General features: G+C 38.8%; 1 protein-coding gene across 1 annotated transcript in view; it reads left to right on the top strand.

The window, feature by feature from the left end:
• The window catches only part of Slc5a8 (solute carrier family 5 member 8), a 64,250-nt gene that overhangs the window by 4,442 nt on the left and 31,933 nt on the right, over window positions 1-27,875 (top strand). Inside the window, exons 2-6 of the mRNA XM_004650216.2 lie at window positions 2,409-2,474; window positions 5,922-5,973; window positions 22,304-22,371; window positions 23,715-23,869; window positions 26,397-26,537. Of these exons, the coding sequence (XP_004650273.1) occupies window positions 2,409-2,474; window positions 5,922-5,973; window positions 22,304-22,371; window positions 23,715-23,869; window positions 26,397-26,537 (482 nt within the window). The remainder of the gene's footprint in view (window positions 1-2,408; window positions 2,475-5,921; window positions 5,974-22,303; window positions 22,372-23,714; window positions 23,870-26,396; window positions 26,538-27,875) is intronic.

The raw sequence follows: 27,875 nt of genomic DNA, 5'->3' as shown, positions 1-27,875 counted from the left end.
AAATACCAGCTGTCTTGTTGACTGATGCTGGTTTCTCCTGCTCCTCTTCCTCTCATCTTTGTAGACAAGACTGAATTAGTCTTTGACTTCTTTTTCCTCTTTTATGGTTTTCAAGGTAAGGTGTCATTCTAGCCCAGGCAGACCTGGAACTCACAATGTAGTCTCAGGTTGGCCTTGAACTCACAACCACCCTCCTACCTTGGCCTTCTGAGTCCTGGATTGCACCACCATGCCTGGCCTTGACTTCTTTTATATGCGTTAGTAATATTCAAGCTAAACATATCTTGGAACTTACCTTTGAAATTCTGATTCTGTGTGATAATTATTATACATTGCATAATGCAGCAAACAAACAGACCATATCATAAAATGAGGCATATTTCAAAGAGAGAAGGATAAAAATGGCAGGGTAATTATAACCAAGTGTCTTTAAGTACTGAGCATTTCTTTTTCTCAGTTTTAAAAATATATTTAATTTATTTATTTAAAAGAGAGTAAGAGAGGGAAAAGGCGGATAGAGAGAGAAGCCTGTAGCCACTATAAACGAACCCCAGACACGCCACTTTGTGCATCTGGCTTTCATGGGTACTGGGTCCTTTAGCTTTGCCAGCAAGCACCTTAGCCACTGAACAATCTCTCCAGCCCTTTCTCAGTTTTTTAGAAAAATCTTGCCACTGCAAAGAAACTCCAGACATATGCACAACTTTGGCCTCACTTGGACACTGAGTAATCAAAGCCTGGCCAGCAGGCTTTCCAAGCAAGCACTTTTTATCTGAGAGCATTAGATCTGAAAAGAAAACTTCTTGACACTCAGGAGGCTGAGACATAAGGATGTAGAGTTTAGGGTCAGCCTGAACTACATAGTGAGTTTTGCTTAAAAGCAAACATAATAATAAACACAACAAAAGCAGATCTGGACAGGCAGGCATGGTCCAGCACGCCTGTCACTCTAGCACTTGGGAGGCAGCCCCTAGGGGATTGAGACCAGCCTGATGAGACCCTGTCTGAAAAAGAACAAAACAGGAAACAAAGCAAAGCAAAAAAAATACCAATATGCATTGACCTGGGCTGGAGAGATGGCTCAGCAGTTCAGGTGCTTGCCTGCAAAACTAAAGGACCCTGGTTCGATTCCCAGGACCTATATCAAGCCAGATGCATCAAGTGATGCATGTGTCTGGAGTTTGTTTGCAGCAGCTAGAGGCCCTGGTAGGGCCATTCTCTCTCTTTCTCTCCCTCTCACATGCACAAACATACACACAATTGCAAATAAATAAATAAATAAATCTATTCAAAAAAATTAGAGACAACAAAAAACATTGACCTGGATAATAGTTAAACACACACACACACACACACACACACAAAAGTGCATTAGAATAGTTCCCCAGTCTTGGGAAGGAGCAAGTTTGGATAGACACTTTTTGTTTTTGTTTTTTTTTTTTTTTTTTTTTTTGGTTTTTCAAGGTAGGGTCTCACTCTGGTCCAGGCTGACCTGGAATTAACTCTGTAGTCTCAGAGATATAGATATGAAGTCTCAGAACTCACGGTGATCCTCCTACCTCTGCCTCCCGAGTGCTGGGATTAAAGGAGTGCACCACCACGCCCGGCTTTGGACAGACACTTTAATTCCCTTTGTTATAATCAGCCTACTCAAGCCCCTTTCTTTGTATTTCACCTTCCATTGAGAAGAAAAGATGATTGCTGGTACTGAGATCATGTGACTTCCTCTTGCTCAGAAAAGGCAGGGTAACTCCGTGGACAGTTCTGCCATCATAGCCTGCAATAGGAAAAGGTTGATTCCATGAAGGAATCAACAGAAATGTAGAGTGGTTACTAAGAGAAAGAAAGAAACAACAGATTGTTTATTCTTTACAAAAGAGAAAGAGGGATCTGGGGCAATGGCTCTGGGGTTAAAGGCACTTCTTGCAAAGCCTGCCAACCCTGGTTCAAATCCCAAGTCCAACACACAACGTGGTGCAAGTGTCTGGCATTTGTTTCAGTGGTGAGAGGGCCTGGCCTTTGCACACGCATAATCGTATAAATAAAAATTAAAAGACTAGGACATAATTGAGTATGTGATAATTTTTCTGATCTTTCCAGTCCTAGCTAGGATGAAGAACAGATCAGTGATTGACAGGGCTTTGGAGAAGGGCTGCCCATGGAGTGGCAGTATGAAGGCGTTTTCTAGAAGGATGGATGTGCTCTGTTTCCTGGTTGTGAGACACTTAGTTGTACTCTAGAAATGTTCATTTGGCTGTACATAAATAGAAATAATAGTAAAATTAAAACAGAGTGCAAATACGTTTGAAGTTCCATTAATTTTCTAATCTTTAATTCTTATACTGCCAATTTAAAAAGTGTCCAGAAGACTCACATAACTCTTTCTTTTTTTTTTTTTTTGCCAACAGTATTTAGAACTTCGATTTAATAGATATATTCGTCTCTGTGGCACAGTCCTCTTCATTGTCCAAACAGTAAGTAGCTTTTCATTCATTTATGTTATCATTTGTCATCTAAAATATTTTCACCCATGGCATGTTTGTTGGCTTTGTTTGAGAAACACACAAAAGAAAAAAGAAGAGATTATGAAATATCAAGAAATGACAAATTAAAAAAAAAAAACACTTGTCATCAGGTAGCGTTAAACATTAAGTTCATTAACAGTGTGTCAATGAATACTTTACTTCCTGGGAAAACAATGATTTACGTGAATTTAAATACTGTTTTGGTCAAGCAACAGATGTGTCATTTTAGGAAAGTATGCTTCATAAACCTTCCCCACCTTGGCCAGGGGCATCATTAGATGACAAAAATATTTGCAGGAGCTGGATGGCTAATAGTAGAAAGTCTAACAAAAGGAAACCAAATTGCATGTTTCATGTATTTTTGTAACATGTTGAATAATAGACATGAAAAACAGACAGGAAGACATTAGGAGACAATTTGGTTTGAAAGCATACTTTAAATGAATTAGTGCTCTTAAAACATTGATTAGACCAATTGAAGCAAGCCTTTTCTGTAAAACAACAGATTCTTGAGCTCTCAAAAAAAAAAAAAAATTAAAAGACAAATACGCAATCTAGTAACTTGAGAATGTGAAATATAGAGTAAATTTAAGAATTTTATGAAACATAGAAGTTTAAGAATATGATCTCTATAGATATAGATATAGATATAGATATAGATATAGATATAGATATAGATATAGATATAGATATATATCCTGTATCCTGGTTGTGAGACATTTAGTTGTACTCTAAAATGTCCGTTTGGCTGTACATAAATAGAAATAATAGTAAAATTAAAATTAAAACAGAGTGCAAATAAGTTTGAAGTTCCATTAATTTTTTAATCTAATTGACACAAAGGGAAAGCAAGGATTTGCCAGTGACCAATGATTGTGAATGCTTCCTGGTCTCCAGCTGGTTGTTGGAGGAGTCCCATGATCATTGTAACATCACTCATATCCATCTTCCCATTTGGAACCAAGTATTTTAAGATTGTGTTTGGTAATGGATGTTGAGGAAGGGAGTTTCATTCTTTTTAAAAAGTATTTTAATTAATTAATTAATTTGATAGAAAGAGGGAGAGAGAGAGAATGGGTGCAACAGGGCCTCCAGCCACTGCAAACAAACTCCAGATACATGCACAAGGCTAATGTGGGTCCTGGGGAATTGAACCATGGTCCTTTGGCTTTGCAGGCAAATGCCTTAACTGCTAAGCCATTCCTCCAGCCCAGGTTTTCATTGTTATCCCTAATTACTATTACATTTCTGGAGTCCAATGCTACTCAAGCATTTGCACCAGACAGATGTGAGGCAGCGTCTTTGTAAATTACTTAATTTGGTTTTATTTTATAGCTTTGCAAATTATGCAACTTAAATTTTATCAGGCTCTAACACTTTGCAGTGTAAAAAGAAGGTGGCTTTTGTGATCTGGTGGTGCTTCAGAAATAGAGCTAAGGCTGTTGACAGTTATCAACTGTCAAGATCCTCCATGGATTTGTGTTTAAAAGGCAGCAATAAGAAATAGGAACAATTATTAGGAAGGTGATCAATCACATTTCAAATCTTTGCCTTGGATTGAATGACTTTGGGAAGATAGCTTTTTTTAAAAAAAATTATTTTATTTTCATTTAGGAGAGAGAGAAAGGGCACACCAAGGCCTCCCTCCAGACATTGCAAATGAACTCCAGACACATTCACCACCTTGTGCATCTGGCTATGTGGATCCTAGGTAATCAAACTTGGGTCCTTTGGCTTTGCAGGCAAGCACCTTAACCACTAAGCCATCTCTCTAGAAATTAGCTCAGTTTTGAAAAAAAAAAAGAGGAGTTTTAGCACTTCTCATTTGAAAGACATACTTCTGGGGCTGGAAAGATGGCTTAGTGGTTAAAGAATTTGCCTGCAAAGCCAAAGGATCCTGGTTTGACTCTCCAGGACCCACATAAGCCAGAGGCACAGGGAGGTGCATGCACCTGGACTTCGTTGGCAGTGGCTGGAGGCCCTAGTGTGCACATTCTCTCTCCCACCCCCTGCCTCTTTCTCTCTCTCAAATATATATATATATATATATATATATATATATATATATATATATATATATAAAATAAAGATATACTTCTTTATAGTTACCCATGCAGGATAATCAAATGTTGTAGTACATAATGTTTTCATGCTATTATGTTTTTATGGAATAGTCTTATCATTAGCCACTATATCATATAGTTGAAGGATGAAATGCAATAAATATGATATTTTGAGGAAAAGACCACTTTTCTTACTTGGCTATCATACTCAAGATCAATAAATATTTGTTGAATATATAAATGAAAAATAATATAAAATGATGGGCTATGTTTTTTGCTGGATTTCAAGATTTTTTTAGTATAAATTTACACCTTTGTTTAATTTAATGGAAATGCAAATTTTTAAAAGCTAATTTTCAAAAATTTTACTTTAAAAAGTCATTTCAGATAGATGTAGATCCTAAGGAGAGAGCCACCCCATCATACCTCAAAAGGGCCCCAGTTGAAACTAAGAACAATTGGTGAAACAAGTAAGGGTGCTGTTTTCTTGGTGAACCGGGTACCAGCACAAGGGTGAAGGAGATCAACACAGAGAAAAATCAACTCCTACTAAATCAGAGAGCCAGAGACCCAGAGACCCAGAGGACCCGAACACCTTATCACTGAAGCAGACCAAAAATGAACCCAACATGGCTCAGAGAAATTTTGCAGAAGAGGGGGCGGAAAGAATGTCAGCCACATGTTGGGTCATGATTTGCAGAGATATTTATCCTACCCATAACTGTGGGCTAACTCCATAATGTATGACCCATATACCTCAACAAGGAGGGGCCAAGGAGAGGGGGTAGGTCACAGATGAGCCTAATAATGGTACCAAAGTGACTGTATTTGCTGAATACAAAACTAATTAATAAAAGAAATTTAAAAAAATTTTAAAAAAAGTCATTTGAAAGGCTAGGTTGTACATTGCTTGCCTAGTTTTATTCCCCAATATTGCAAAAACAACAAGTGGGGATTACCAATATATAAATATTTATGATTAAGAGTCCATCCTGTCATGTTTTTCATTTTCTTTTAAATTTAGGAAAGGTGAGTTTAATCTTGAGTTGGTGGATCAGAGACCATTTGAAGTAATTATATCTTTACAAAGTTTAGCATAAATAGTTTTTGTAATGTATGATCAGACCACAGCAGAAGAGAAAAAGACAACTTTATTTAAATAATATTTTCAAGATATGAATTTATTAGATATATTGAAACTGCTGTTTTAATTTATAATTGATTTTGTAGGAATAAGTCAGTATTTTATTTCATAATCCATACATCTAATTCATGAATTTTATACTTCATAGCATTGATATAATTCATTTTGGCTTTTTTTTTTCCACCCTAGATTCTGTATACTGGAATCGTTATTTATGCCCCTGCTCTTGCTTTGAATCAAGGTACATGTCAAGGGACCAGTCACATAGCTCATGGTGTGGGGTTCCTTTTTCCCTAAGACTTGTTTTCTCCTTGGGGAGCTGGATAAATGAAAGAAGGCTCCCAGTAACACACAGCAGCTGTATAAGAGGACTGGGATGGGCCTAGCTAGCATCTATGCTAGCTTCTTTGGGGTTTTGGATGAATAGCTCAACCATGTCTGTAGGTTGAGGATAGACCTCGTGGAGGTGGGGTAGGGGTTGAAACAGTTGTTTCTCCACCATCAATTCTTTGTTTCTTTAGAACCAACTTTTCCAGTAGTCTAAATGACTGGACCCCTTCTTTTTAGCCTGTTGTGTGGAATCCATCCTCAAATGTCTTCTGTGTTCTGCTCAGGGCCATTGTAAAATGGAGAGAGTGAGAAAAGAGAGGGGAAGTTGGGGAGACCTGCTTCTTCTAAAAGGATCCACACTTCAAAATAGTTCTGTGGTTTGAAATATCAGGCTGTTCCTAATAACAAAAGGGCAGGTGGTTATTATGTCCTCATAAAATTGAGAAGACATGGCAGTCTACAAAATACCTATAGTACCAAGATTTGTGTAGACAAAAGGGGTGAAACTGGAGTCACTTGTCTAAGTATAGTTTTATGCTACTCATAATTCAAAAGATGTTGGGAAAACACCATGCCCTTTGAGTTCTTATCAGTTGGAAGGGAGTTTACCTTTAAAACTTCCTTGTAGGATGGACAAGTGGATTCTGATGGCTAAGGAGGTGGTGCAATTCCTGGACTAAATATATTATGGAGAAAAGCTACTCCACACTATGTTTTCTTGATTTCATAATGAGTATGACAGTTACTGTTCCCTAAATTCACAAGGCATAACAACATTAAGAGTACCATTATATTATATTATCCTTGACCTATGAATAGCATGCATGTTCCAGGTCAATATCATCATCAGCACTGGGTCATTTCATATGTTAAGAAATGAGTTATAAGCTTTATAAGTTACCTATTTGCTTTAAGTGTAATTAAAGACATTAGGGTTTCATAGTGCAATTATGGGAATAATTCAAATGCTGACTTTAATCTGTGATGAAATCCAGGATTGTGCTCTTATCTAGCCGGACCCACTTGCTGGTAAATGAAGACCTGAGTGATTGTACTTGGACAACTGGAATATCAATTGTGTGTTTACTGTGCCCAAGTTAGCAGACACAAGCATAGTTATGGTACTTGGTGTATAACAGATACTAATAAGACTAGTTTAAACTAGAACTTAGGTCAATCTTTTTAAACTTTACTTTCTTTGGTTATGGAAAACTCAAATATACTAACATAGAAAGAATAGTGCTCAGAACTCTAATGTGATCTTGATAATGATTAGTATCAAGTCATGATCAAATTTAGTTCACTTCCTTCCCATCTATTAGATTACTTGGCTATACATCTGAAATATATCCTTTCATCTATAGTTCAACAGGTCCTTATTTTAGTAGATAATTGTACAATCATACCTCTCATATTTACATTGATTCATTAATTTTATAACAAGCTAGTGCCCTGATAATTTTTCAGTTTGCTAGATTAGTATCCAAAAAGTTTGTCTAATTACAAGTAGTTGATGTGTCTGTTAAATTTCTCTTTCTTTCTTTTTAAAATTGAAATCCACTTTTGATTGTGGTACACAAGTAATAAAATGCAGGGTGTAGAGAGAATGGGTTGTGCAAGTGCAAATGGACTCCAGATGCATGTGCCACCATGTGCATTTGGCTCTATGTGGGTACTGGGGAGTCAAACCTGAGTCCTTAGGCTTTGTAGGCAAGCACCTTAACTGCTAAGCCATCTCTTCAGCCCACAAAGCTATTTTTTAAAATCTCCCAATCTCTCTCTGTGGGCCTGTGTGTGTGTGTGTGTGCATGGTCATGCATGTCACACTGAATGTGTGGAGGTTAGAGGATAGCCTCCAGGTGTTGGTCCTCTCCTCTTACCTTGTTCAAGACAGAGTTTCTCATTGTTATTTTGACAGTGGGAAGGTTAGCTGGCCTGTGAGCTTTGAGATTCTTCTGATTCTATCTCCAATTGCTATAGGCATGTTGGAATCACAGATGTGTGTGTTACTTCTTGTTTAGCTTTATATTGGTGCTGGGGATATGCACGCAGCTTGGCATGTTTGTGGAGCAAGTGCTTTTACACTGAGCCATCTTTCTAGCCACAACCACAAAGTTATTTTTTTGTTTATTTATTTATTTATTTGAGAGAGACAGACAGAGAGAGAAAGAGGGAGAGGGAGAGAATAGGTGCACCAGGGCCTCCAGCCACTGCAAACGAACTCCAGATGCGTGCACCCCCTTGTTCATCTGGCTAATGTGGGTCCTGGGGAATCAAGCCTCAAACTGGGAACCTTAGGATTCACAGGCAAGTGCTTAACTGCTAAGCCATCTCTCCAGCCCACAAAGTTATTTTTAATATTCTCTGGCTATTCCTTTAATGTTTATAATACCTTTTTTTAAAATTTTAATTAATTATTTATTTATTTGAGAGCAATAGACATAGAGATAAAGAGGCAGAGAGAGAGAGAGAGAGCAGAGTGGGCGCGCCAGGGCCTCCAGCCACTGCAAACAAACTCCAGATGCGTGTGTCCCCTTGTGTGTCTGACTAACGTGGGTCCTGGGGAATTGAGCCTCGAACTGGGGTCCTTAGGCTTCATAGGCAAGTGCTTAACCACTAAGCCATCTCTCCAGACCTATAATACCTTTTTAAATTATTTTATTTATTTACTTGAGAGGTGGGGGAAGAAGAGAATGGGCATGCCAAAGGAACTCCAGGTGCATGCGCTACTCAGTGCACCTGGCTTATGTGGGTCCTGGGGAATTAAGCTGAGGTCCTTTAGCATTGTAGGCAAGCACCTTAACTGCTAAGCCATCTTTCCAGCCCTGTAGTATCTTTAATGCAAAGATGCTTAATCTTTTTTTTCCTAGGTATAGCTTATTAGTTTTTCATTGATGTTTTTATTTTTTCTAAGAATCAGGTTTTGGCTCTATTGGTTTCATTTGTTTTCTAGTTCATTAATCTGTGCTGTTTCAATAATTTCTTTTCTGCAACTTATTTTGGGCTTAACTGTAGATTCTTAAAGTTGAATCTTAGCTCATGGATTTAAATATTTCTTTAAATGTCAACACTTAAAGATATGAATATTTCTTTAAAGAGTGCTTTATTTATATCCTATAGATTTTGAAAGCTTGTATTTTCATTTTAATTTAGTTTGCAATATTTTTCAATATCTCTTGTTGTTTTTAAGGGTCATTTAGAAGCATGTGAGAGGATATGAAAAGAATTTTTAAATACTTGAAGATTTTCCTAAGTTATGATTTTGTTAATGTGTACTGCTTGGGTAAGAGAACTTTAAAATTTTCTGTAATTTAGGCCTAGGATATGGTCTTTCTGGAAATTCCATGTGATACTACTCATAATAAACATTGAGTGGTGGATGAAGGTGGATGAATATAAAGTTCTATAAATGTCAGAAATTTAGTTGGTTGTTAGCACTATTTATATATTCTATTTACTAATTTATAATTTTTTTTGATTAGTATGATAGATAGCTTCAACTTGCCTGGATAAAGTTCCAAGCAGGCACAGCTTATGGGAGGAAAGGATTTATTCCAAGCTTTCAGATCCAGGGCGAGTTCTGTCTGTGGTGGAAGAAGCTGCCTCCTTTTTACAGAACTAAGCAGAGAGAACTGCAGCAGACGAAACACCAGAACTACTATACACAGACTGGCCCGAGCTCACACAGCACTCTCTCCACATCTATGGGTTGGAGTCCATTTACCTCTAAACACACCATTGGCTTGGACCCCAAATTCCACCACCAGCAGCACCTCTTCCACCCAGGTGGCTGGAGACCTAAGTTCAATAAAACATCTGAGTCTATGGGGGACATATGTTCACATTCAAACTACCACAGCTAGCATGTAAAAGTACGAGTTTGTTGTGACATTTTTATATGTCTGTATCTTTATTATTTGGCCCTCCCATTGCTTTCCTTGTCCCTCATCTCCAGCTCTTGCTAGTTCCCTTCTGCTTTTATGATTTCATTTTTCTTGGTAGCTGAGTAAAATTCCATTGTGTTTATGTACCACATGTCCTTTATCTATTTATAAGGGTTCAAAAATCACTGAAGAAAGGCCCTACACTCAAATAGCATGTAAAAGCAAAGAGCGTTTATTCTAGAATCAGCCAGTGTGTGGGGGTCAACCGTTCATACAAAATGGCGACCATGAGAGGGGCATGCAGGCTCCTTTCAAGCACAACTAGGGGAATTCCTGGTGGGTTAGGTAATCTTTTAAAATGATTGGCTAGGCAAGCAGCAGTTACAGTTGTACATCTCTGATTGGTTGGAGCAAAAGGGACATGTCTGGGCATGTTTGGACGTGTGTCCAGGAACTGACTCAGCCTTTGGCCAGCTATCTTCTCTGACCACATGTCAAGATCACTGTTGATTAACAGCCCACCCTTTCCCAGGAGTCTTGCCTGCCTCTCTAGGAACTGAAAGAAGGCCTAGTTAGGGTGGCAGCTTACTGAAACCTGTCATGGTGTCAGTTTGGTCCCTTCACTATTCATCTGGAATAGTGCAGCAAAATGTGCATGAGTGTGTAAGTATTTCTATGGCATATTGGCTTAGAATCCTTTGAGCATATATCCGGGAGCAGTACTACTGGATCATATCGTATGCAGTTCTATTTTTTGAGGAAACTACATATTCGTTTTTATTTATTTATTCATTTGTTGAGGCAAGCCCAGTAGATTGAATTTTTTTTTTATATGAGAGAGAGAATTGGTGTGCTAGGGCCTCCAGCCAATGTAATCAAAGTCCAGATGCATGCACCACCTCATGCGCATGTGCAGCCTTGCACACGCATTACCTTGTGCATCTGGCTTACGTGGGACCTCGGGAGTCGAACATGGGTTCTTAGGCAAGCACTTTCATTGCTAAGCTATCTCTCCAGGCCCATACAAGTTTTTATAGAAGCTGTTTGAGTTTACATTCCTACCAGCACGATGTAAGAGTCCCACATTTTTACTGTCTTGATGGTCAATCTGATTAGGTTAAGATGGAATCTCAAAGCATTTTCCTGACAGCTAAGGATAGTAAATACTTTCAAGTATGTATTTGTCTTTTGTATTTCTCTCTTTAAGAACTGTATGTTCAATTCATTAAGTCATGTATTGATTTTTTTTTTTTCTTTTTAGTTTTTTTTTTTTAGGTTTTCAAGGTAGGGTTTCTCTCTAGCCCAGGCTGACCTGGAATTCACTATGTAGTCTCAAGGTGGCCTTGAACTCACTGTGATCCTTCTACCTCTCCCTCCTGAGTGCTGGGATTAAAGGCGTGCACCACCATGCCCAGCTCCAAATTTTTACAGTTCTTTATATATAATCTTAGATATTAATTTCTTGTGGAATGCATAGTTGGCACAGATTATTTTCCCATTTGTTTTTCTTCCCTTTTCTTTTTTCAAGGTAGGATCTCACTCTAGCCCAGGCTGACCTGAAACTTCCTCTGTAGTTCCAGCCTGGCCTCAAACTTGCGCAACAATGTAGCCATTATTGGTGCCCAGTGGTCAGCGGGAGCATCAAAGTCACTGGATTTAGCGGGGAAGCTCAAGGTTCAGTGCTCTCAGGGTGGAGGCCGTCACACTCCAGCGTCATTCTCCGTTAAAGAAAGGTCTGCTTCTAGGCATCAAGGGTGGTGCTCCCTTTCCTGTGTCTTTGCCTGCCTGAGCTGAGCCTCCCATTGCTTGCATGTCTGTTCAGCCTCTGGCCTCCTGCTCTCCATAACTACCTCCCAGGGCTTTGTCTCACCCTGGGGCTATGGCTGGTTGAATTTAGGCTGTGGTTGTTCCCTCCTTTTAGATTTCCTGGGTAGCTAAATTTAAAACAATAGCTTCCCTATCAAAAAGATGCGCCTGACCACAGCCCTGTAAGCTAGATCTCTTCTCCTCTGCTAAAACCATCCTACAAGAGAAGTCAGTCATCGTGTTAGTGTGTTACTTACCTTCTCCTTGCTGGGAAAAAGTACCTGAAAAAAGTAGCTGAAGGGTGGAATGGATTATTTAAGTTGATACTATCAGGTTCCAGTCCATAATGGTGGGAAGGTAGGCAGTAGGAGCTTGAAGCAGAGCTGATCATATTCAGCCTACAGCCAGAGAGCAGAGAGTGACGGATGCTGCTGTCCAGCCAGCTCTCTCCTTCTTCTTCTTTTTTTTAAATTTGTATTTATTTTTTTGAGAGCAACAGACAGAGAGAGAAAGAGGCAGATAGAGAGAAAGGGAGAATGGGCGCGCCACTGCAAACGAGCTCCAGATGCGTGCGCCCCTTGTGCATCTGGCTAACGTAGGTCCTGGGGAATCGAGCCTCGAACCGGGGTCCTTAGGCTTCACGGGCAAGCGCTTAACCACTAAGCCATCTCTCCAACCCAGCTCTCTCCCTCGTATACTGTCCAGGACCCCAGTCCATGGCATGGAACAGCTGAGGGGGTCTTTCCACCTTAATAATCTCATCAGGTTAATCCCTCCCAGGTGATTCTAGGTTGGCAATCAGTATAAACCATCGCGTTCAGCAAGACTTAAAACTGGATTTGAGGCTTGTCAGAGCCACTGGCACGGAGCATTTGCTCCCTCTGCCACCTCCAGGAAGCCACATAGCTGCAGCTACGCTCAGCTCTGCTCTGCTTTTCTTTTCCATTCTCCATCCTTCTGTTTCTCTGTACTTTTCAGCTTTTCTGTTACCCCTTTTGTGAATGTCCAGATGCCCAAAGGTCTTTTCTTTTTTGCTTTGAGCAGACATCAGTGTTTTATATTCTTATTTTTTATTCCAATACCTCTCTTTCCCCAGATCACATGGAGCCAGTTTTTAGTCCACTGTCTCACCTGGAAGCCCCCTACTGACTTACAAAATTTGTTCCAGCTGGGTGTGGCAGTGCACACCTTTAATCTCAGCACTTGAGAGGCTGAAGTAGGAGGATCGCTGTGAGTTGAAGGCCAGTCTGGGACTACATAGTGGGTTAGAGTGAGACCCTACCTCTTAAAAAACAAAACAAACAAACAAACAACAACAAAAACAGAACAAAAAACAAGCTTGTTCTACTGATCACTAAGAGAAGGATGTTAAAATTCACGGATACAGCCGGGTGTGGTGGTGCATGCCTTTAATCCCAGCACTTGGGAGGCAGAGGTAGGAGGATCACTGTGGGTTTGAGGTCACCCTGAGACTACATAGTAAATTCCATGTCAGCCTGAACAAAACAAAACAAAAATTCAATGATACAACTATTGCTGTTTTTTTTTTCTGATTTTCTTATTCTGTTTTTACTGAATGTAGTTGGAGATTCTTTTAAAGTCTCTCATAATTTATACTCTCTATCTTTTTTTTTTTAATTTTTATTAACATTTTCCATGATTATAAAATATATCCCATGGTAATTCCCTCCCTCCCCACCCCCACACTTTCCCGTTTGAAATTCCATTCTCAATCATATTACCTCCCCATTACAATCATTGTAATTACATATATACAATATCAACCTATTAAGTATCCTCCTCCCTTCCTTTCTCCACCCTTTATGTCTCCTTTTCAACTTACTGGCCTCTGCTACTAAGTATTTTCATTCTCACACAGAAGCCCAGTCATCTGTAGCTAGGATCCCCATATGAGAGAGAACATGTGGCGCTTGGCTTTCTGGGCCTGGGTTACCTGACTTAGTATAATACTTTCCAGGTCCATCCATTTTTCTGCAAATTTCATAACTTCATTTTTCTTTACCGCTGAGTAGAACTCCATTGTATAAATGTACCACATCTTCATTATCCACTCATCTGTTGAGGGACATCTAGGCTGGTTCCATTTCCCAGCTATTATAAATTGAGCAGCAATAAACATGGTTGAGCACATACTTCTAAGGAAATGAGATGAGTCCTTTGGATATATGCCTAGGAGTGCTATAGCTGGGTCATATGGTAGATCAATCTCTAGCTGCTTTAGGAACCTCCACACTGTTTTCCACAATGGCTGGACCAGATTGCATTCCCACCAGCAGTGCAGAAGGGTTCCTTTTTTTCCACATCCCCGCCAACATTTATGATCATTTGTTTTCATGATGGTGGCCAATCTGACAGGAGTGAGATGGAATCTCAATGTAGTTTTAATCTGCATTTCCCTGATGACTAGTGACGTAGAACATTTTTTTAGGTGCTTATATGCCATTCGTATTTCTTCCTTTGAGAACTCTCTATTTAGCTCCTTAGCCCATTTTTTGATTGGCTTGTTTGATTCCTTATTGGTTAACTTTTTGAGTTCTTTGTATATCCTAGATATTAATCCTCTATCAGATATATAGCTGGCGAAGATTTTTTCCCATTCTGTAGGTTGCCTCTTTGCTTTTTTCACTGTGTCCTTTGTGGTGCAAAATCTTTGTAATTTCATTAGGTCCCAGTGGTTAATCTGTGGTTTTATTGCCTGAGCAATTGGGGTTGTATTCAGAAAGTCTTTGCCAAGACCAATATGTTGAAGGGTTTCCCCTACTTTTTCCTCTAGCAGTTTCAAAGTTTCCGGTCTGATGTTAAGGTCTTTAATCCATTTGGACTTAATTCTTGTGCATGGCGAGAGAGAAGAATCTATTTTCATCCTTCTGCAGATATTTATCCAGTTTTCAAAACACCATTTGCTGAAGAGGCTGTCTCTTCTCCAATGAGTATTTTTTGCATTTTTATCGAATATCAGGTGGCTATAGCTACTTGGGCTTACATCTGGGTCCTCTATTCTGTTCCACTGATCTACATGTCTGTTTTTGTGCCAGTACCATGCTGTTTTTGTTACTATGGCTCTGTAGTATAGGTTAAAATCAGGTATGGTGATACCACCAGCCTCTTTTTTGTTGCTCAGTATTATTTTAGATATTCGAGGTTTTTTGTGATTCCAAATGAATTTTTGGATTGTTTTTTCTATTTCCATGAAGAAAGCCTTTGGAATTTTGATAGGGATTGCATTAAATGTGTAGATTGCTTTAGGTAAGATTGCCATTTTCACGATATTGATTCTTCCAAGCCAGGAACAAGGGATGTTTCTCCACTTTCTAGTGTCTTCTGCAATTTCTCGCTTGAGTGTTTTAAAGTTCTCATTGTATAGATTCTTTACTTCCTTGGTTAGGTTTATTCCAAGGTATTTTTTTTTTTTTGATGCAATTGTGAATGGGAGTGATTCTCTGATTTCATCCTCTGTGTGTTTGTTGTTAGCATATACGAAGGCTACTGATTTCTGTGTATTTATTTTGTATCCTGCTACATTGCTGTAGGTTTTGATCAGCTCTAACAGCTTGCTAGTAGAGTCTTTAGGGTCCTTTATGTATAGAATCATGTCATCTGCAAATAATGATAACTTGATTTCTTCCTTTCCAATTTGTATCCCTTTTATGTGTGTCTCTTGCCTTATTGCTATGGCTAAGACTTCCAAAACTACATTAAATAGAAGTGGAGACAGTGGACACCCTTGTCTTGTTCCTGATTTTAGTGGAAAAGCTTCCAGTTTTTCCCCATTTAGTAATATGTTGGCTGTAGGCTTCTCATAAATAGCCTTTATATATTGAGATATGTTCCTTCTATTCCCAGTCTCTGTAGGACTTTTATCATGAAGGGATGTTGGATTTTGTCAAATGCTTTCTCTGCATCTAATGAGATGATCATGTGATTTTTGTCCTTCAACCCATTTATGTAATGTATTACATTTATAGATTTGCGTATGTTGAACCATCCCTGCATCTCTGGGATAAAGCCTACTTGGTCAGGGTGAATGATCTTTTTGATATACTCTTGTATTCTGTTTGCCAATATTTTGTTGAGAATTTTTGCATCTATGTTCATGAGAGAGATTGGTCTGTAATTTTCTTTTTTTGTTCTATCTTTGCCTGGTTTTGGTATCAGGGTGATGCTGGCCTCATAGAAGGAGTTTGGTAGGATTCCTTCTTTTTCTATTTCCTGGAAAAGCTTAAGAAGCAATGGTGTTAGCTCTTCCTTAAAAGTCTGGTAAAATTCAGCAGTGAATCCATCCGGGCCTGGGCTTTTTTTAGTTGGGAGATTATTGATAACTGCTCGGATCTCCATGTTTGTTATAGGTCTATTTAAGTGATTAATCTCATTTTGATTTAATTTAGGTAGGTCATATAGATCGAGGAAATCATCCATTTCTTTCAGATTTTCATACTTTGTGGAGTATATGCTTTTATAGTATGTCCCTATAATTTTTTGAATTTCTCTGGAATCTGTTGTGATGTTACCTTGTTCATCTCTGATTTTATTAATTTGTGTCTCTTCTCTCTTTCTTTTGGTCAGATTTGCTAAGGGTTTATCAATCTTGTTTATCCTTTCAAAGAACCAACTCTTTGTTTCATTAATTCTTTGGATTGTTCTTTTTGTTTCTATTTCATTAATTTCTGCCCTAATCTTTATTATTTCTTCCCGTCTACTACTTTTTGGTTTGCCTTGTTCTTCTTTTTCCAAGGCTTTAAGGCGAAGCATTAGGTCGTTTACTTGCGACCTTTCTAATTTCTTAATATAGGCAATTAAGGCTATAAATTTACCTCTTAGAACTGCCTTCATTGTGTCCCAGAGATTTTGGTATGTTGTGTTCTCATTATCATTTGACTCTATAAATTTTTTGATTTCCTTTTTGATTTCTTCATTGACCCACTCATCATTTAGTAGTGTATTGTTTAGTTTCCATGATTTTGTGTATGCTCTATAGCCTTTCTTGCTACTGATTTGTAGTTTAATTCCATTGTGGTCAGATAGAATGCAAGGAATTATTTCAATTTTCCTGAATTTGTTAAGATTTGCTTTGTGTCCTAATATATGGTCTATTTTAGAGAATGTTCCATGTGCTGCTGAAAAGAATGTATATTCTGCAGCCTTTGGATGAAATGTCCTGTATATATCTGTTAGGTCCATTCCTTCTATGACCTCATTTAGTCCAGATGCCTCTCTGTTTATTCTTTCCCTGGATGACCTGTCAATTGATGAGAGTGGGGTGTTAAAGTCACCCACCACCACTGTGTTTGGTGTTATCTGTGACCTTAGTTCTAATAGTGTTTGTTTGACGAATTTGGGAGCCCCCATGTTAGGTGCATATATGTTTAGGATTGTAATGTCCTCCTGTTGGAGTGTGCCCTTAATCAATATAAAGTGACCTTCCTTATCTTTTTTGACTAACGTCGGACTAAAGTCTACCCTGTCTGATATTAGGATAGCAACCCCTGCTTGTTTTCTAGGCCCATTTGCTTGAAACACCGTCTTCCAACCTTTCACCCTAAGATAATGTCTATCCTTTGTAGAAAGGTGAGTTTCTTGGAGACAACAAATTGTAGGATCCTGCTTTTTAACCCAGTCTGCAAATCTATGTCTTTTCGTTGGGGCATTGAGACCGTTGATATTAAGAGATATTATTGAAAGGTGTGTATTTATGTTTGCCATTTGTGTGTGTGTGTGTGTGTGTGTGTTACTTGTTCTACCTGTGCTCTCTTCTGTTAACTGGTATTTGAGTATAGCTGGTTTTTTCTAGGTTCCTTATATGTGTGCTTTTCCTTTTGTTCAGCATGGAGGATTCTATCAAGTATTTTCTGTAGAGCTGGTTTTGTCTTCAGATACTCCTTTAACCTGCTTTTGTCATGGAATGTCTTTATTTCTCCATCTATTTGGATGGATAACTTTGCAGGATAAAGTAACCTTGGTTGACAGTTGTTATCTTTCAGAACTTGGAATATATCACTCCAAGCCCTTCTGGCTTTAAAAGTTTGTGTTGAATAATCTGCTGTAATCCTGATGGGCTTGCTTTTGTAGGTAACTTGATTTTTCTCTCTAACTGCTTTCAATATTTTTTCTTTGGTTTGTGTGTTTGGAAGTTTGAGTATAATGTGGCGAGGAGAGTTTCTTTCTGGGTTTTGTCTGGCTGGGGTTCTAAAGGCTTCCTGTATCTGTATTGGCACCTCTTTCCCAATTTGGGGAAAATTTTCCTCTATGATTTTGTTGAAGATGCCTACTATGCCTCTGGAGTGGAGTTCTTCTCCTTCTACTATGCCCTGAATTCTTATATTGGATCTTTTCATAGTGTCCCGAATATCTTGAAATTCCCACTCATACTTTTCTATAAGTTTGTCTTTCTCTTTGTTGGACTGCATTAGGTCTGCCACCTGATCTTCTAGCTTAGATATTCTGTCCTCTCCCTCATCCATCCTACTGGTGAGATTTTCTACAGAGTTTTTTATTTCATTAACTGTGTTCTTCATTGCTAGTAATTCTGACTGGTTTTTCTTTATTATTTCTATTTCCCTATTTATGTCTTGTATTGCCTTCTTTATTTCATTAAATTGGTGTCCTGCCTCTTCTTTGATTCCTTTGATTTCCTCTTTGATTTCCTCTTTGATTTCTTCTTTGATTGTTTTCATGTGTTCTTTGACCTCTTTGAACATATTTATAATTATTCTTTTGAACTCTTTCTCAGGCATTTCCTCTAACTCTTTCTCACTGGAGGACATTTCTGATGCATTAATACTTTTAGGTGGATTTATATCGTCTTGCTTTTTAGTGTTTCTTGTGTTATAATGTATATAATTTTGCATCTTGGATTAAGTTAATGCTTGGATTTTCTAGCTAGCTGTGTATTCTTAGCTGTATCAATTGATTTGATGTAATATATTTTCAGGGTAGGACCTTAAGGTATTAGGTGTGGCTCTTAAGACTCTCAGAGTATCTACAAAGATGTTCTTAGGGGTTGAGTTTCCCTGCTATAGGAGTATTCAAGCAGGCTGAGTGGAATAAAATACTGGTAGATTCTAAAATTTAACTAAACACTGTACACATTCAATCAAAAACAGCCCCGAGTATGCATGCAAGAGTAGTTATTATAATGACCAGATCCTCTATCAACAAAGAGGTTTAGATTTCTGGTCTGTTGAGGTATCCAAGTCAGCTTGTGACCAAGTGAGACCCTTCCCTGGTGCAATCCCAGTTACCTTGGGTGATTGTGGTCTCAGTCAAGTTGCTGCCTGGGTCGTCGGGCTGCTGTTCTGATTTCTGGAGCTGGGCACTTGCTTTTCCTACGGGGCAAACTGAGCCGCTGCTGCTGCCTCTGCTGCTGTTGTAGCTGCCACTGCTGAAGCCACCACTGCTGCTGAAGCTGCCGCTGCCGTGCCCACCGCCGCTGCTCCCCCCCCGAAGCCACTGCTACGGGATCTGCCGCCGCTGCCGCTCCTGGGTCCGCTGCTGCTGGGGCCGCTGGTACCGGTGCTGGAGCCGCTGAAGTTGCTGCCGAACTCTGCTCCTGCTTGGGTCCCGCTGTCAGCCCAAGTTGGCGTGGCCGGGTCCCGGGCCGCTGCTGTGTTCGCTGGAGCTGGGTTCAGGTGGTGGGGGAGGGGAGGGAGCCGCGGCTGCTCTGGTTGTATCGCTGTTCCACGTGTGCTTCTACCTCGCGGTCTGATCTTCCCTCCGTTGCTCGCTGCCGCTCTCCCCTCACGTTTCCCGAGTTGCGCTCTCTGCCGCTCCGTGGCTGCGGCGGGTGGCCGAGCCGCCCCGGAGCCGCTGTTCCCGCCTGTGCAGGCTCTGGATGCTCTGGAACTCTTCTACTTCTCCGCTGCCGCCTCAATTTCCTATACACCTCACTTTTTAGTAAAAGTGTGTATTTTGCTGAGTTTTTTAGTCTTTTTCCCCCCTAGGCTGCTTTGGCGTGGTACCTATGCCGCCATCTTAACCGGAAGTCCTCTCTATCTTTTTTTAGTTTATTTTTATTAATTATTTTTATTGTTATTTATTTATTTATTTATTTGAGAGACAGAGAGAGAGAGAGAGAACGAGCTCTCCAGGGCCTCCAACCAATGAAAATGAACTCCAGACTCATGTGCTACCTTGTGCATCTGGCTTACTTGGGTCCTAGGGAATCAAACCTGGGTCCTTTGGCTTTGCAGACAAGTGCCTTAACCACTAAGGCATTTCTCCAGCCCTGATTTTTCTACTTTAAGTTGCTGTTTATTTATTGAATAAATTGCATTATTTGTTCTGTCATGTTTCTTAGGCTCTGGATTTTACTGACTGCGTCCCCATGAGATCATTTAATACCTCCCATGTACTCTGTGTATGTTGTAAATAGTAATAGAGCTTTGGCATTCTAAAAATGCTTTTCAAATTCTTAAAAATATTTCTTAGGCAAGTATTTTTAAGTTTCTAAGTTAATTAGGGTTGATAAAATGTAGCATTCTAATTCTACAATTCCTTCTTCTTCTTTTTTGTGTTTTGAGGTAGGGTTTCATCCTAGTCCAGGCTGACCTGGAATTCACTATGTAGTCTCAGGTCCTTCTTTATTAATTAGATGGAACATACAAATAGAAACTTTCTTTTATTGACTGTTTGGCTATTCTGAAAAATATCTTATGTAGTAAAAATAGGTTTAGGTGTCTGAATTTTTCCCTTGTATTTGTTAGCTTTGAAAACAGTTATACCTTGAGAAGTATAGCTCAGCAGTAGAATATGTACTTAGCCTGCATGAAGGCCTGAGTTTTACCTTCAGGACCCTAAAATAACTTCATGAATAAGAATTAATTGGCTCCATGTTACTTTTAAAAATATTTTAGTTTTCTTTATTTATTTGAGAGAGAAAGAAATAGGCAGGGAGAGAGAGAGAGAATGGGCATGTCAGGGCCTCCAGTCACTGCAAACAAACTCCAGATATGTGCACCCTCTTGTGCATTTGGTTTATGTGGGTCCTGGAGAATCGAACCTGGGTCCTTTGGCTTTGCAGGCAAGTTACTTAACAACTAAGCTATTTCTCCAGCTGCCCCCTATTACTTTTAAAGTGTCAGATTAAAAATATAAGAATTGATGGTTTTGAACATTTGATATTTTTACATATTTTATAGTTAGTGTCATTATTAATGATCAAATTGTCCCATTGTTGTCCAGCAGGAGCCTCTCCAACTTGTCTCATTATTTTTCAACCTTGGGTGAACAATGGACTCGTGTGGGCAGATTCAAATTCTATGTATGTCTGAATTTCAAGCCTGTATAATGGCTATTGAGTGGCCCCATTGTCAGGGATGTGCATATTGTATTACACATATGCATGCATGGACACACACACACACACACACACACACACACACATTTACAGGGCTTGGGACATAATTGATTGATAGAACACTTAACTAGCATGTGCAAGGCCCTAGGCTCAGTTCCCACATTAGTGTGTGTGTGTGTGTGTGTACACTCTACATTACTGCTTTAAAATCTTATGATGTTTTTGTGTGTGGTTATGTCCCAAGTTTAATATACAGCCAGAATCAATTTATTTCATTTCTTTTGGTCTTAAAGAGTTTCTTTTTGCTTGTGATTATATCAAAATATGTACTCGGTCTTAAAGTCAAATCTTTAAATAGAAGTGTGTTTAGAGAAGTCTAACTTCTATCCTTATCTCCTTTGCTGCTTTGCCCTGATTATCCTTTACTTTTTACTATTATGTTTGTTTTTGATCTTCTTCCTTCCTTCCTTCTTCCCTCCTTCCCTCCCTCCCCTGCCTTCTTCCTTCCTTCCTTCCTTCCTTCCTTCTTTCTTTCCTCCCTTCTTCTCTTCCTCCCTCCCTCCCTCATGGTAAGGGTCTGTGAGCAACTGCTGGATTTATCTTTCTATTCAAAAATAGATCCCTTCACCTCTTAGATAAGTGGTGGCAAATTATGCAGATTTTTCTACATCAAGTCTTAACTTAGAAACACATATTTCCAATGTGAGGACCATCTGGCTGTAACATCTGTCACCCATTGATCACTAGGGTTGATTTGGCTGATCTGGCGGACTAGGCAGGTGTCCCCTTCCTTTCTCACCTCTCGACCCGTGTCCCTCCCAAAGCTGGGTGCTTCCCCAAATAGAAACACATATTTCAAGGATGGATAAATTAGCCTATTTATATGAGCCAGGTCTAACAGGGAGGGATGGCCTTCCATTCTACCTTATAGAATTAAGCAATTAAGAAGTAGTTATAATAAAATTGTTTTCCCATATTTCACTCAGCCAGTGTTAGATTTATGTGACATACACACACACACACACACACACACACACACACACACACACACACACATACTTGCCATGTCCATTTAGCTAATCAAATGCTAATTTAAACTCCATTTGTTTTAGTAGTGTTTATGAATTTGCTCCTAGTTTTAAATGTGGATATAGAGCTAGGTTCCCAAATGACATAGATCCTCTTCCTGATAATGTGTGGGAAGTGAGTTTTGTTATGTATTCTCTTTCCTTCTGCAGTCACAGGATTTGATCTGTGGGGCGCTGTGGTGGCAACCGGGGTGGTCTGCACGTTCTACTGCACACTGGTATGTCAAGAACACTTTGTCCCCTTCACTCTACTTGCTTTGCAAGATTGAAATTTCAAATAGTTGTGAGCAGCAAACTGATTATTTTTTCCCAAAGTAGGGTCTTACTCTATCCCAGGTTGACCTGGAATTAGTCTCCTGGCGATCTTCCTACCTCTGCCTCCTGAGTGCTGGGATTGAAGGTGTGCACCACCACGCCCGGCTCAAACTGACCCTTTTTTTTGTTGTTGTTGTTATTTGTTTATTTTGAGGTAGGGTCTCACCCTAGCACAGGCTGACCTGGAACTGTGTAGTCTCAGGGTGGCCTCGAACTCACCGCAACCCTCCTACCTCTGAATTCTAAGTGCTGGGATTAAAGGCGTGAACCACAACGCCTGGCTCAAACTGACCACTGTATACTTAGTTTTCTGCTCCTGACCTCTCACAGTATAAATCTTGTAAGAAATATTTAATCTAGGGTAAAATTTGATGTTTAGTAGAGAGTGAATCATAACTCAAGATTTAAAAAAAATTTTTCAACCAAACCATTGCCTGGGTCTCTATTCTTATCTCCTGATTCATTCTTACTGTTGCCAAATTCTTCTGCCTGTGCTCTTATAATTCCTTAGCATTGAGATCTGTACTAACTTCCCATTGCCTATAGGCAGAGGCAACAGAATACGCAACAAACATTATGTCCTGACATTGGTACAATGATTGCTGATCCTTGGCAGATGTGAATCTTTGGCAATCTGTGATAGTCTTCAGATTAGCCCTTAAATTGCTGAATTTTATGGGAGACAAGATCCTGGTTAAACTCAGATCCCAGAGGCTGAAGAGAGATAGATATTTGGGAAGTTGTTGCTGTGGCTAGTAAACAAACAAACAAACAAAACAAAACAGTTGTTTGTTTTTGTTTTTTGGGTTTTTTTTTTAGTGTTTAACTGGTTACAGAGTGATTGAATGTCAGCCCTGCCTATAAGTTAAAATTCACAATATTGACTTTTGCAATTTGACTGTGAATTGTCTTCCTAACTCTGTCCCCATATCACTTCAGTCCAGTCCAAAATATTTATCTGGCCATTCAGCAGGTCACACAGTTTGACCCTTTTCTGCATTTTTCTTTTTTCCAGGCTGTTTTCTCTGCTGGGAGGATGTTCCATCTTTGCCTCTGCTAATGCTTGAGGGTTTGGCCTTAATCTACTCCTACATAAAGATTCTCTCCATCCCAACCTTCCCCTTTGAGCCCACTTCTTAGCCAAGATCCCTGTTTTCATCATTTTTGTCTACCATGTTATATAAACATATAGTTACTTAGTCATGTCTAATAGAAACCTTAAACCTAACATACCTTCCTCTCAAAGGGTGGTCTTAAAGCAGTTGTCTGGACAGATGTTTTTCAAGTTGGAATCATGGTGGCTGGATTTGCATCCGTGATTATACAGGCTGTGATAACTCAAGGAGGCATCCACACAATTTTAAATGATGCCTATCATGGTGGAAGATTAAACTTCTGGAAGTAAGTTGTTATTATTTACCTCTTGGCTAATAGACTACACCTTTTGTTTTCTCTGTAAAGATAATTTGTTTACTTAAATAGTACATTTACATTGGGTAGCAAACAAGCCACTAAGGATGTTATACAAAGTTGACAAATAAATGTATAAGGAGTTTCCACCATTTTTAAAATGGATTTAAAGCAATCGATTGCTTTTTATTATGTAGTATTAGGATTGGAAAGGCCTTAAAGCAAGCAAGTTTCAATCAGGTTGAAAGAAGGAGAGGAAGAGATGGTAAAGAGATAAGAAAAGCAAGTCAGTGACCCCATTTTCACAATTCTTTATTTTAGGAAACTTCAAGAGCTCCTTTGATTTTACTCTGGCAAGATAAATATATCAATATGACACATTGTTACAAATTGTTATAATATGTGTTTGTACATATATATTGTTTCCTATGTACTGACCAGAAAAGTTATAGCTGACATTTCTAGTGATAGCATGTATAGGATATAAAATATTTTAAATAACTTTACAGCTTTCCTAAAAAATAAATGATGGAAAACCAGATAGTTCATCCCCAATATACCATACAGTTTGACAAAATTTTGAAAAAACTTTCCCTTTGGATAAATATTGTTAACTTGGTCCTCCATGTTGACTTTGAAAAGAGGCTAATTTTGACTTGCATCAGGCTTTTTTTTTTTTTTTTTCTCTTTAAACAGCCTCACATTGAGACTGGCAATCTGTAACCATCTGCACCATGTTTTTTCTTTTTTGGTTTTTCAACGTAGGGTTTCACTGTAGTCTAGGCTGACCTGGAATTCACTCTGTCTTCTCGGGGTGGCCTCGAATTCACAGTGATCCTCCTACTTTTGCTTCCCAAGTGCTGGGATTAAAAAGGCATATGCCACCACGCCCGGCCATCTGCAGTAAATTTAATGATGGCCTTAGAGTTTCAGATCAGACTGCATCTACGTTTGACTTGTAGGAACAAGTATGTTGGTGTCTCAGCAAGTCAGCTTCAATTACTTTCAGTGTTTATTTTTTTTCCCATGGAGATTCAGGTTTGAGGAACACAACCCTGTGGTTGGTGTGTCTTTGACTATAGTTCCATCCATGGCTGGGGAAGAAAAAGATATTTTAACTGATATCCATATAGGCTAGTTTGTGGGGAAATGATATTTCTAGTTTTTTTTAACCAAGAGAAGAGAAATGAATGGTAGGAATTAGAAACAACCAGCAGTTGTATAGAAGATACTTATTAGTCTCAGTTTTTTTTTCCCCCTAGAAACCAGGGAGGACAAAATCAGTCACTTTTCTACAGGTTAATGGTCACTGTTTAGAAAGGATAAAGTGGTAGCTGACACACCAATGAAGAGAGCACAGAAAAATAAAATTAAATACTTTTAAAATCTTGACATTGAAGGCTGCTAGTCACTAAGTCGTACTGAGAAAGCCTTATTTTGTCTCAGACTTTTCAAGAACATTGCGTGAATTGCTTGCTATCCTGAAATGTTTTGAGACTGTGGCAGGCAGAATAGCTATTCTGATTGAGATAAAAGATGAACCAAGCCTACTGAACTCGGTGTTTGAAAGTCTATGCATGTCCCTCTGATAGCTCACTGAATTCTTTCAGCTCTTGACTTCCACTGGTAGTTCATTCTCCGTGGGAGAAAGAGTGGGGACTCCTAAAACTCCTGAATGTTGATGGTTTCAGTGTTAGGCAATGTTCTCCCATCTCCACAGAAATGCTTCAATATGCATAACTTCATGTCACTTTGCTGAACAGATCTACAATATAAGATTTGTAATGAGTTGGCAGAAGTGTATAATTTTCAGGAAGTACCTATGAAGGCTAACATTGCAACAAGTTTTCAAGTTCATATTACGTGTCAGAAATGAATAGAATTCTCTCATACAAGTTGATACACTAGCAAAAACTATGTGATGTTTCAAGCACAGAAGTGAAACTATTTTATAACAATGTTTTGGACTTGTGTATCTGTCATAAATAGTTTTAACTATTAGCATGTAGTTTGTGCCAATACCATGGTCAGAGAGCATAATTAAAATGACCTGATACTTTTAGTAAGTAAAAGCTTTTAAATTACACTAATAAATTACTAATTAAGCTTGAACATGAATTAGAAGTCCAATTAGACATGTGCTATAAAAGGAATTATATACACAAAATGTGTTCATTTTGTTTACTTCAGTATGATATCTATCCATATGGTGTATTTTGCTCCCCCAATTTTAGCACAGCTAATTTGTTTAGTAAGTTTCCTAAGACCACAGGAGAACAATTTGTCTAAATTTTCAAATTGATTACTATGCTTATTTCTTCCCAATTTTCTTGATGATGCTTGTTTAACTGAATTTAAATTAGAAATATGTGTACCTTTGATATTACTTTACAGATTTGGACATTTTAATTTATGTCTGTAACCATCTGTTGCTCGCATTCAAAAGTATTCTAGGAGAATTTTCTTTATTTTTTTTTTGGCATTGGTTTAGATCTGTTTTGTGTTTCTTTTCATTTAGTTTTGATCCCAACCCTCTGCAAAGACACACATTCTGGACAATTATTTTAGGAGGGACCTTCACATGGACCACAATCTATGGTGTCAACCAGTCCCAAGTGCAGAGATATATTTCCTGTAAAAGCAGATTTCATGCAAAACTGTAAGCCAAACTATGGTTGTTTTTATGTCATCAAGATTTTGTGTATAAGTCAAGTTTAGTTCAAGTTTAAGTCTGTTGTAATATGAAATTCCAAGATATAAATGACATTCTTGGTTATCAAAGGACCAAGCTGGGCTAGGGTGGCAGTTCAGTGGTAGAGCGCTTGCTGGGCTTGTGTGAGGCATTGGGTTTTGTACACAGACACACAACAAAGTGGCATTGCATGTTTAAAAGCAAATAACTGAAACATTTTTTAAGAATTATTAAGTAACAAAAGTATTCCTTTTTGTTTTTAAATTTTTTTTCTAATATTTTATTTGAAAGAGAGAGGGAGGCACATAGAGAATGGGCATGCTAGGGCCTCTGGCCACTGCAAAGGAACTCCAGATGAATGCACCACCTTGCGCATCTGGCTTACATGAGTACTAGGGAATCGAACATGGGTTCTTAGGCTTCATAGGTCAGTGCCTTAACCTCTAAGCCATATGTCCAGCCCAGTATTCCTTTTTCTATTTCAACCAATGGGATGTAAAGGCAGAGAGTATGTGAGAGAGAACATGGTTGAAGGAGAAACTATCCAGAAAATACAGGCTTGCCTTTCATAATTAGTGGATGGTCTTGCAAACTACATTGAAATAAATTGACATGTAAATGTGGACCATATTTAGTAGCTTAACATTTTATTACTTTTTCTTTAAAATATATTTTTATTTATTTATTTGAGAGAGAGAGAGAGAAAGAATGGGCACACCAGGGCCTCCAGCCATTGTAAATGAACTCCAGATTCCTGTACCACCCTGTGCATCTGGCTTATGTGGGTCTTTAGAGTCGAACCAGGATCCTCTGGCTTTGCAGGCAAATGCCTTAACTCACTAAGCCATCTCTCCAGCCCCCATTTTATTACTTCTTAAAGGTAAATGGGTAAGAGTTACTGTTCTGTCATTTATTAAAATACTTATTGCAGGACATGAAGACCAGGTGTAGGATAGTTCAGTACTACTATGACGGTGCCAATGTTTGCACACTAACCAGAGGACACACTTTGGTAGTGGGGAAATACCATCTATTAGCAATATTTACAGATGAATTTCACTAACATCATAATCCTAGAGTTCGACTAGAAAAAGGCTGTTTTGCATGTGTGTGCATGTGTGGTGTGTGTATGTGTGTTCATGTCTGTGTGTCTCTGTGGGTGCATGTGTTTGTGTGTGCATGTGGAGACCAGAGGACAACTTTTAGTGTTATACTCAGAAGTACTGTCTACCTTTTTCTTTTCTTTTCTTTTTTTTTTTTTGAGACAGGATGTCTCACCTGCCTGGAATTCAATAATTAGGATAG

The sequence above is a fragment of the Jaculus jaculus genome, chromosome 6 (genome assembly GCF_020740685.1).
Source record: "Jaculus jaculus isolate mJacJac1 chromosome 6, mJacJac1.mat.Y.cur, whole genome shotgun sequence".
In the NCBI taxonomy this organism is placed as follows: Eukaryota; Metazoa; Chordata; class Mammalia; order Rodentia; family Dipodidae; genus Jaculus; species Jaculus jaculus.
Note: the sequence above shows the minus strand (reverse complement) of the source record. Positions and strands in the feature narration are given on the sequence as shown.